Raw genomic sequence first — 12,116 nt, forward strand, 5'->3', positions numbered from 1 at the left:
TGTGTGTGTCAGGTGTTGTGATTAAGTTGTTGCAGAAGTTTGTGAGAATTAGAATCCAGAATTGGATTGACAACAATGGTATTATTTTTGATGGACAGCATGGATTTGCTAGTGTGGTCAAGTTTTAGTAATCTACTTACTTATTACAATAAGGTGACTGCTTCCACAGAGGATACACAGTAATGTACTTAGATTTTGCAAAAGCTTTTGATAGATTACCCCATGATAAGTTGATAGTCAAACTGGAGTGGATGGGGTTGGATATTAGATTGGAGCACTGGATTGAAGACTGGCTATCTGATAGGTATCAACAAGTTGTGTATTGGGGAGCGATATCCAGAAAAAGGAAAGTCACTAGTGGTGTGCCTCAGGGGATCTGTTTTAGGGCCATTACTGTTTAACTTGTATATTAATGATATTGGTGAAGATTTGGATGCAGATATTCAGTCGTTTGCAGATGATGCAAAGTTGGAACAAACCATGAAGAGCAGAGAAGATGTTTTGGCCTTACAAGAAGACTTGAATAAATTGACTGATTGGGCACAGGAATGGGGATGCAAGTTCAATGTTGCAAAATGTAAGGTTTTAAAATTTGGAAAACAAAGATGGGATGCAGAATTTATGCTTGGTGAGGATATATTGTTGGAGGTGGAGGAAGTAAGAGATCTAGGGGGTGATAGTAGATAAGGATCTGAAATTTAGGGGACACATTGCCAAATTTCTGAAGACAACACAAAGGCTTCTGGGAATGATGCAGAGAACACCAACTTGCAGAATTTTGTTCCATTGTATAAGGCTTTGATTAGGCCACACATGGACTATTGTGCCCAGATTCGGTCACCTGGTTTTCAGAAGGATGAAGAGATGTTGGAAAGGGTCCAGAGGTGACTGACTAAGGTAGTTTCTAACTTCTCGGATGTCAAATATGAGGAAAGATTTGAGAAGATGCAATTTGCAGTCTGGTAGACAGGAGGAAGAGGAGGGATATGATAGAGACCTACAAGTTAGTAAGGGATTGTTATACGATCAATGTTGGAGAGGTTCTACAGAAAACAGTGGGAGATCAGGAGAGAACCAGAGGTCATCCCTGGAAAGTGTATAAAGAGTAGGGAAGGTGTGAGTAGGGGAGTGAGAAGCAGGTTTTTTCATGCAGAGTTGTGAATGATTGGAATGCCTTGCCTGAGAGTGTGGTGTCTGCAGAGAATTTAAGTGTGTTTAAAGCATGGTATGATGAGCTGTATGTATGATAAAAGGACCTCCCAGATGAGCCTTGGGTAGTAATAATAATATTGAAAAGAAGAACATATAAGAAAGTTTTAAAGGGAATAACAGTTGAGCAGCTCTCAGATGTGAACTGTAGATTAAAATACACAAACATTATTCAAGAAAAAAATGAAATAGTTTGAGAACAGGAACAAACCTTGGAGATTTAGTGGCAAGCCCTGAAGAAAACACTGACTGATTCAGCCAGAGAGGCATGTGGTGAGGTTATCTGCAAGAATAGAAAAATCAGAACTCCATGGTGAACACACAGGAAGTTAAAGAGGCAGTGAAAGAAAAGAAGAAAGCATATCAAAAGCTCCTGGCAAATAAGTCATCTTGTGCTCTTAGAGAAATTCAGAGAGAAATGTAACAAAGCTAAACACTGTAAAACTAGCTAAACAAAAGTCATGGGAAGACTTTTGTAAGAACACAAAAATAATAAATAGCAAGAAGGTGGCAAGATATTCTGAAGGTTGTTGAAGAAGCTCAGAAATGTATGAAAGAGTGCTGTAAAAGGAATCAGAGATTGATAAAGGTGACATGAAAATTGAAGAAACAGATCATCTTTGAAGCATGGAGTAATTACTTTGAAACATTGCTAAATGAAACAAGCAGTGAGAGCACAGTGGTAAAAAACACTCAACAGGGATGCAGTCAGGAATAGATATCCATACTTGAAGTAGAAAAAACCATTAAAGGCCTGAAATGTGGAAATCCAGCAGGAGTAGATGATATTTGACCAGAAATGCTCAAGTATGGAGGTATAAAAGTCTTGAAGTGGCTGTATTGCATAGTTCAGAAGGCCTGGACAGAGAGAGAGACGAATTCCAGATGATTGGAGTAGAGCTCTCATAGTACCCATATATAAAAAGGGAAATAAAAGTGAATGTGAGAATTGCAAAAGGCATTTCTCCACTGAGTGTTCCTTGTAAGATTTACACAATTATACTTGAGAAACAGTTGAGAAGGATGGTGAAGAACAAGATGGATTCAGGCCAAATAGAGGCTGTCAGGATCAGATTTTCAATTTACAACAAATAGTTGAGAAATCATGGGAATATAACAAAGATCTGTATTTAAGTTTTAGATATGGAAAAGGCATATGACAAGATGCCAAGAAAGAAACTATTCAAAACGCTACAGTTGTATGGTGTCAGTGGATCATTATATCAAGCAATACTTAGTCTTTATTTGAGTTGTAAGTCAGCAGTTAGAATTGAAAAAAGCACAGGAAGATGGTTTAATGTTAAATCTGGTGTGAGACAAGGATGTACATTATCCCCTCTGTTATTCATTACCTATATGGATCGCATTATGAAGTAAGTGGTATTCAATCTTATATCAAAATTGTTAATGTCAACTCTTTGCTTTATGCAGATGATCATACACTTCTAAATAAATCTGCTAGAAGTCTACAAGATTCTCTGACTAAACTGAATGACTGTTGTAATAGATATGGTATGAAGGTTAGCAATAAAAAGACAAAGACAATGAAAATCGGTAGAAGCAATGACAATAGCAACTGCATTATGAATGGAGAACCTATAGAACAAGTAAAACATTTCAGCTACTTAGGCACGATTTTTAGTGAAGATGATAAATTAAATATGGAAATAGACAACTGAATCAACAAAGCTGGTATGGTAGAAAGTCAACTGAATAAATTTATATGGAATAAGAGAGAAATTAGCCAAAACACTAAATTGGCTGTATACAAGATATCATTCAAGCCAATTTTAACTTATGGATCTGACAGCTGGGTCAGAAGTAAAACATTTGACCAAAGAGTTTTACTAGAGACTGCAGATATGAGAGCCCTGAGAAAGATTAAGGGCATGAACAGATGGCATCAAGGACAATATCATATTAAAAACGAGAATATTAAGAAAGAACTTGACATTGTCAGCATCCAGGAATGTGTTAGCAGAGCTAATCTCAGGTGGCATAATCATTTAAACAGAATGGGAGAGGAAAGAATAGCAAAACAAGTGTTCTCTGCCAGGTTGGCAAGAAAAAGACCCAGAGGAAGACCAAGATATAGGTGGATTAATACAGTAAAAAGTGCCTTAGAAGATAGAAATATAAGATCTAATAATGTTGGCGTCTTAACAACTAACAAACTGATTTGGAGGAAAATTGTAGATTGGATGTTAGTAATGATATAATTTTTCATTTAGTACTATAATATCCTGTACACTCCTTGAGGAAATCATGGTAGGAATTTGATGATGGTGATGACTATTTTAGGGATATGTAAAGTTATTAGCAATTTAAAAGTTGTAACTCACATATTCTTAGGACAAAACTACAAACTGACCTGGTTTCATAATGTAAATGTTCTGGTTCAAAATGAGACACTTAAATGCTATAATGCATTCTTGTTTTTAAAACTTCCATCTAAATTTTGTTTTGCATAATAACCATAGCATATTTTAAAACAATACCATAAATCAATAATTGGACTGTCTTTGTTCAGAAATTTTTCAAATATTTTAATAATTGCTATGGTTAAATATGTAGAGATGTTACACTTTTATACCTAAAAAAAATTCGACTGACTTTATTTATTTATTTTTTTTTTTTAACTGACTCATGAACCTGCTACAATGCCAAAGTATTTTATGTTAAGAAGTTTTTCAGGAAAGAAACAGAATTGAAAACAAAGCCTTTCCTGGAAATTGTACAAAAGTATGTTATTCATAAGTACAGATGTATCCCAATGATACAAAGTTAGGTTTCAGATCATTATTGTATAGCAAATTTCATCATATAGCGAATCATTGGCACCCCCCCCCAAACACACATACACACACCTTGTAGATGCATAAGAGGGTTTAACAACATTATAAGCAATAATATATGTGCATAAATGACAAAGTGTTTCTATTTCAGAATGTTTAAAGATAATTATAGTATTAACTGGTGTAGTACTTTTCACATCATTATGGATTTTATCTTTGTTTTAATAACTGCAATAACAGTAGTGCAAGGTAAGTTTAGCATGCTGCTTATCTCACCATTTGATACACCATCACTAAATTTAAAAAGTTTTAATTTTAGTATCTATGTAAGATTTAGTTTATAAGTCCAGTGAAAAGAAGACTCATAAGGTTTATGAGTCTTCTTTTCACTGAAGAACAGTATCCTTACTTTGATTTTTATTTGCATTATTAACATCAATTAGTTATAATAGTTATAAACAGTTTATAATTCACAGCAAAATAACAAAACACAAAAGATGTAGAAAGCAATAACATTTCAAACAAACTGAGTCCAGAAAACTGTGCCTCAGTTGATTTACAGCAGCATCATATCACTAAAACTGTCATATTTGTGAATACAACACTGAATTATCTGACACTGGTCAGACAAATTGAAGATCATCGTATGAGCAAATTGTTGTAAAGTGAAATGTTGTAAGGGACGGTTTTACTATATAAGGAATACTGTTATGACATTGTTTGGCTGAATGAGGACAAGGAGAAAAAACATATCCAATAATTAACTTTTTTTTTTCATATTTATATATTTGTTATATTCTTTAATATCGTACTTTAATTTCTTTCTTCATAAACTGCCGTCTACAGCTGGGGCACTTTTCATAACTTTGAAGACATTCATCCTTGACCTGTTCATCCATTTCTCACGGTAGTTTTTTACTATAACGTGGACAATTAATTACAAAACTACCTGGAAAAGATACAAAAAGGAAGTCATTATTTTAGTTTTACTCACAGATGACTAGCAGCTGTATATTTCATGAATCATTTTATATTATTACACAGTTACAATATTAAATATAGAAAGTGGATAAAGAATATAAAATTCATATGCAGTGAAATTTTAAGAATCTAATTTCATGTGAGATTAGGAAGCAAATATCAAAATTGCATAAATCTCATTAGTTTTCTAGATTAAGTTCATCTACTAAAAAAAACACTGTAATAAGAATCTCAGCAATATTAATAAAAACAAACCTTAAAAATAAGATTATTAATCAGTTGAAGTTGTCCACAAAAAAATTCTTTTCATGACACTAAAAAAAGTTTGCACTAAATTCAAACAAGCTTAACATCGTTGGTTAACAAGGGTGTTAGCTTTGTTAACCACATGAAGGACTTAATTAACATAAGAAATATTTTTATTATTATTATTTGTGACACCTCCAAGGAGTCCGAAGACTCATCACAGGAGGACACCTACTGTACAGCTCTCTGTCTCCACCACTACACCGAACCTCTACTACCAATCATTCACATCAACGCCATCTACCACACACACTACCACCACAACTAGTATTTTTTTGTCTGTAAATTGCATGTGTTCTGAAGGACCGATTTGTCTGTATACAGGATGAAAAACCTGAGTTTCTGGGAGAAAAAAATCCCTGCTATCTCTGTATGAGATCGGCTAACTCACCTTCGATTGAAAAAGTCTATATAAAGATTCCTCCCATCGTGACGGGAGGAATCTTTATAAAATACACATATATAAAAATAAATCACAAAGCTATCTAAACACTGAAAATCATTACAAGGAAAACACAAATTTCATCTCAATAAACGAATGTAAAGTCATGTGGTATGTGTTAACTGTCTGCATTTACCTGAAGGTAATTGTTAGTGAAGTTGAAATCTATAATTTCAAAAGATTTAATGAGTCATTTCCATATGTTGCTTAATACAAGTCCTTGGTTTTTATTCAGTGATCTGCATGAATGGATAACCATAACTGATTACTTAAGAAGCATGGAGTAAACATTTTTTGTTTCTTTTAAATACGGCATAGTCAAACAGTTCCAATTAACAGCATAGTAACCATCAGAAGTATGTTTTTTTTTTTTTTTTAATACCTCCAGATCTTTCCTTTCTTTTATGCTCAACATCTCAAATATGTTCCTTCTTTCTCAACTCAAATCCATAGTTTGTTTGCCCTATGTAGGCCAAATCAAATGAGCATGGAATTCTATATAACCCTTTGTTTTTGTAGAAGGGGATGCAGTCCTTAGGAGACTTGAGGAGGTTGTGGATGGTTTGAATTAGCTTAGGTCACTCTAATGTTATGATCAATGAAAAGGGTAAAAATTTTAATGTTGATTGCCAATATATAGAATGGCAACTGAGTCTCTATACTGGACATTCTGGTTATTAATAGAGGCAGCGTTGGAAATAAAATCTTGTCAATAGTTTCCTTGGAATAGCCATTAAGCTTAAATAAATCTGAGTGAGTCTAAGTTCAGGTCTTGAGATAGTCTTCATTTTTTCAAAACTGAACATACTTAATTCTTGAGGGTGTGGATTATGCCTAATTGTTGGGAAGGATAGTGAAACAGATGAGGCATGAAGATAATGTCATGTATGAGTGCAGAAGCTTTTGATATTACTATTATTAACATCTTACCTCTATGGGAGATACAGAGTATTGTACACAAAGCTCATCCAACCATGCCTTAAAATGATTCAATGTTACATTCACAACACACTCAAGCAATGCATTCCACTCACCAACCACTCTCCATGTAAAGAACCTTTTCCTCACTCTCTGCTCACACCCACCTCGTACAGTTTCCAGAATGGCTTCTTGTTCTCCCTGACCTCACACCCTCTCTCTCTCTCCCATTCTATGAAAAATATTTTCCATGTCAACCTGATAACAACCCCTGACTAGATTATATGTCTCAATTCAATCATATTTCCTCCTATTCATGAGGCTTTGCAATTTACATTCTCTTAATCTGTCCTTGTACTTCACATTCTAAAGACCACTGACCACCTTTATGAATCTTCTCTGGATCCTTTCTAACATATCCTCGTCAGCATGAAAACCCAGTAACCAAATCGGTGCACAATAATTCAAATGAGGCCTGATCAAAGCCTTATACAATGGCATCATAACCTCTTTATTTCTGCATATCAAGGTCCTATACATCATTGCCATTATCTGATGAGATGTCTTTACAACTTATGCAATGTGGACCCTGAATTTCAGGCCTTTTTATCCAACACCATTCCAAGATCTCTCATCTCCTCTACCTTCTTTAAAGTTTTCCCATGAAGCGTATACTTTGCATCCCATCATTGCTTACCAACTCTCAAACCATTACACTTTGCAACATTGAGATGACAGTTCCACTTACCTCTACATTCATGCAATCTATTCAAGTCCTCCTGTAAGCCCATAACATCTGCTTGACTGTGTATTGCTCTCTGCAATTTTGAAGCATCTGCAAACAGCTGTATCACCAGTAAAACCCATCCCAATATCATGAACAACAATCGTCCTAAAACTCACTCCTGCAGCACACCACTAGTGACCTTCCTCTTTTGGGATACTGCATCCCCATATATAACTTTCTGATACCTATCTGACATCTATTCACTGATCCAACTCAGAACTCTATTATCTAATCCCATCCATTTCAATTTATTTAACAGCTTGTTGTGTGGCAGTCTAAACGCTTTTGCAAAATCTAAGTATACCACTGTATATGCATCTCCCTTGTCCAAGACATTTGTCACCTTGTTATAGCACATAAATAAGTTAGTAAAACATGATCTCCCTTTAACAAATCCATTTTGTTACAACCCATTTTTCTGTATCCTACTTCTCACCAACCTCTCTAGTACCTCACCACAAATTGAGATACACACATTGGTTTATAATTTGTAGCTACAGTCTCATCACCACCTTTATGCAGTGGAACAATTTTTAGCTCCTTTCCACTACCTTGGAATCTGTGCTGTTGTAAGAATCTTATTAAACAGGCATGCCAATTCCCTAGAGCATTCCATTATGTACGGTGATATGTCATCAAATCCTTTCACCTTATTGACATCAAGTTTATTTATTTCCTCAAATACCTCTTGCTCACAAATAAGCCATCCTCTCCTCTTGATTTCACCCTGATGAGGATGAAACACTTATAAATTGATCATAGAATACCTCAATGCCATCTGCAGCAGTTGCTATTCTACCATTTTCGTCATTTAACATCATCTTACCATAATCATTCTTCATTCTACTTGCCACACATCTAATAAAAACTCTAGGGTTTCTTTGCCTGATTTGTTAATTTCTGCACTTTTGTTGTCCTTACTAAGTCAGTCACTCTCCTGTCTTGTTCTTTATACTCATGTAACTAATTATTACCATCATTCATCTTGTACTGTTTCCAAAGTGCCTTCTTCCAGATTTCATGTATAATAAGTCCCTCATTCATCCATTGTACACCTACTTTATTCAATCTTTTGACCTACAGAATACATTCACATACATTGATGCTGTTATATATTTGTCAGTTCCCAAGCAGCATTCATTTCTTTATCACTCAACTTCTCATTCCATGCTATAGCACCAAGCTGTCTCCTAAGCTTGTCATAATCACTAGCCCTATACATCCATATATGCCCTTTCCTTACAGAAATCTGCATATGGCTAGCCACCACCCAGGTGATCACCTCATGATCTCTCACCAACTGGAGGAAAGTGCAATACTCCACTCACAATTACATCCTCTGATGAAATGATGCAATCTAAAACTCTCGATCCTTATGTCCAATCCTTTATGGCACATAAGGATCGAGATGCTGCCTGAGATGGTTGTCTCTCAAGAACTCGAGAAATTCATTTCCTGTATTCCCAAATTCTATCTCTTCATTCCAATTCATACTGCCATAATTAAAATTGCTCATAATAATAATCATCCTTACTCTGTTCACTAACCCAAGTTGTTTAAATATTTCTTCATCACCACCCTCCACATCCCTTGGCCTATAGCAACATCCAAGTACATATGTCTTACTGTCAACCTCCACCTCACGGCCTCATAACCATTACCACTATTTCCCTCTTTCATGTCTACCTTATGTGGTACAATTCCCTGCTATCATTAGCAGCACTCAAATGAAAACCATCATGTCTGTATAATTCCATTCTACCCTCAAACACATGCCATACATCCACAAACTGTACTCCCTTCTCATACAGTTCCACAAGCATACCATTCACAATTCTGACTCTCTATCTCAACCCATCGTCATACCTCGGCAACACAATGACAACCTTTCATACTATACTGTTATCTTTCAAATTTCTCAATAACCTCCTGATATTCGCTGTTGCATTCTCCTTATGTCCACTAAATCATTTGTCCCCACAACCACCACTAATTCTCTTGCTTGTGTCCTCCTCATGTCTAAAGCATGAATTACCTTTATCATTGTCCTTTCTTATGGACTCTCTCATTAACCAATCCTCTAACAATGGAATCTAAATACACTGCTATTCTCGAATAACTTGTCATCTATTCTTTTACACACTTTCATTTGTTTCCACTAATATCCGCATATTTCTCATTTCATTTTTCATTTTGAATAACTGTTTCATCAAATCTTGCAATTGACAATTTCACTCCCTTTCACTCCCATAGTCTCGCTACCTCTCGTTCTGCTGCAACTCAGTTCCATTTCCTGATTTATACTTCCTTTTGCTCCCTTATCACTTTCTTTCTCTTCTACATATTATTATTACTGTACAGGCACCTCCATGAAGTCTGAAAACCCAATCTATCATACCTCTCCTTGAATCCACTGACAGAGACAAAGCACTAACAACAGACTTTGGCAACCCATTCCACTCATTCACAACTCTCCAAACAAAGAATCTAATCCTCACACTCCCTACTAATCACAGCTTTATTCAACTTCCAGGGATGACCCCTTGTTCTGGTCCCTCTAGCCAAGTGCTGAAAAATTTCCCCCGCATCTATCCTAAGAGACATTTAAGTTGCTTAAAAGGTTTTAATCATACCTTCGCTTTTTCTCCTATCAAACAACTTCTGCAATCAAAACACCTTCAATCTATCCCCATAGGGAACATTGCACAGGCCACTCACCATCTTGGTCACTTGACTCTGAATCCTCTCCACTGCCCCCCCCCCCCCCCCCATGACAACCATCCAGTCTAATTACTTCAGAAATTCCTCTGCATTTATCTTCCATTTCTCTGGAACTATAGGCACAAATAGCCTTTTGTGGCATAAACAAAAAGGCACGTCATTATATATTACACATTCAGACAAGAGTGGAATAGAAATAGAATGGCAAAATAACTTTACTACTAATATTACCAGCTAGTAATATTAATGCAAGAAAAATATTATAAAATATCGTTTAAATTTTTAAATAGTTGTTATAATAACTTATAACTGGAAAATGCACCGACTAGTTTTGCATAATTTGTCTAGTTGAACATGGAGTGTGCAGAAAACACAGTAAAACCTTATATATCTTGTAAATTATTTATAAACATAAAATTAAAATTATACATACAATAATTAACTACTATGATAATTTTTCGCCAAAAAGCAAAACTAAAAATCTTACACGCACCTGAATAATGCAGTGTACGCCAATTAGTACATCACATTTCAAGGTTTATTATTATATTCCCACGTCTGACAATTTGTACCATAACATTCAGTGAATATTGACAATGGGTTGGTATATTACATTATTGGGTAAACCAGTATCAACGAAGTCTATCAGAATAAATCACTACTCTCAATAGCTTTCAAAGACTATTTTCTTTAATAATCACAAAAATAATAATTTCATAAAAATTACTGATTTCCAAAATAAAAATCCATTAATTTTGCAATATTACAATACACACAAATAATAATAATAATAATAATAAAAATTTTAAAAAATAAATAAACAATATTGATTTTACCTGGGAACCTGATAAAATCAATATTGTTTTTACCAGTTGATTAGTACACAGCTAATTTCGTAAGTTAAAGGGAAAGCTTTCACATTTCGGGGAAAAATTTCCACAATTGTGGAACCACCTGTTGACAAACCATGTCCACGTGATTTCAAGTTAACCGGTAAAGGCTCATTTATGAATTACGTAACATCAGTTTCTGAATTTTCGTATCTCGTCTTCCCTTTACCACGACGTATCACACAGTATAATCCCGCTCTCTCTCTCTCTCCAATGAAACATAGTAATAAATAGGTACATTATCCTTGAAAACTACAAATTCATAAAAAGAAACTACTATTATTTCATTTAATATCTAGATTTAATAATATATTAAACTACATTACTTTCGCCAGCAATAAAATCATTATAATTAATATCATTAAATAATAAAAAATAATACAGTATAGGGAGATTCAATGAGAGCCTGTATAGCTCAGTGTGGCGTTTGCCAACCACGGCGCTTGGCCGCACGAAGGATGACGTGGTTTCGAGTCTAGTCGGCGACTAGAGGAAGTTTTTCTAAGCCTTTTTTTGACCGGTTCCCGAGTTAGTCGATCTCTGGCACGGACAAGCAGGTTTTTCCTCCCGGAAACTGTTTTTCGTCCTGTAAACTCAAGAAAATCGACCGTAGAACCTACATTATTTCAGACATTAAATATATTGTGTTAGGGTTAGGGACCACGAGATGGCGGAACATTTGAGCCGTCTCTCTTCACTGAGTACCGCTTAATTAGTGAAAGCCTTGGGCCATCTATCTCTGATTGGTACCAGTGGAGATTGAACTGCCCACTCAGTCTCCAAAAGTTAGATAGGGCTAAATGGCCTCGCCTACTCCCCGTATACGGGAATAAAAAGGCGTTAGCTGATTTTTTTTTTTTTTATGATGCTGGGTGGGTGCGTGGGCAGTGGGAATGTTAAGAGGAGTGCTTGCCTCTGGAAACAATACAGCGTTACTTTGATGGACACGCAGTAGTTATGGATGGTACAAATAACCTGAGAGGAATGTTAATCGGGTAGCAAAAGATTTTTCAAACCGATGTGAGAATTTGGCTGCACATTCTCTAACAATGTTACAGAATATGATG

General features: G+C 35.4%; 1 protein-coding gene across 2 annotated transcripts in view; it reads right to left on the reverse strand.

Annotated features, from left to right (window-relative positions):
* LOC150105757 (TNF receptor-associated factor family protein DDB_G0272098-like) overlaps positions 1–11,133 on the reverse strand; it is a 176,145-nt gene extending 165,012 nt beyond the window's left edge. The window contains exons 1-2 of one of the 2 annotated variants that reach the window (XM_090394342.1): positions 10,996–11,133; positions 4,817–4,953 (exon numbers count right to left, since the gene is read on the reverse strand). In XM_090394342.1, coding sequence (XP_090250468.1) covers positions 4,817–4,903 — 87 coding nt within the window. In that variant the 5' untranslated portion in view covers positions 4,904–4,953; positions 10,996–11,133. Of the gene's footprint in view, positions 1–4,816; positions 4,954–10,652; positions 10,806–10,995 lie in introns of those variants that run through there. The other variant, XM_090394341.1, reaches the window with a different exon arrangement.
* Between the last annotated feature and the right edge of the window lie 983 nt (positions 11,134–12,116).

Source organism: Typopeltis vanoorti, chromosome 6 (assembly GCF_054136105.1).
Source record: "Typopeltis vanoorti isolate ZY-2024b chromosome 6, IOZ_Tvanoo_1.0, whole genome shotgun sequence".
Classification (NCBI taxonomy): domain Eukaryota; kingdom Metazoa; phylum Arthropoda; class Arachnida; order Uropygi; family Thelyphonidae; genus Typopeltis; species Typopeltis vanoorti.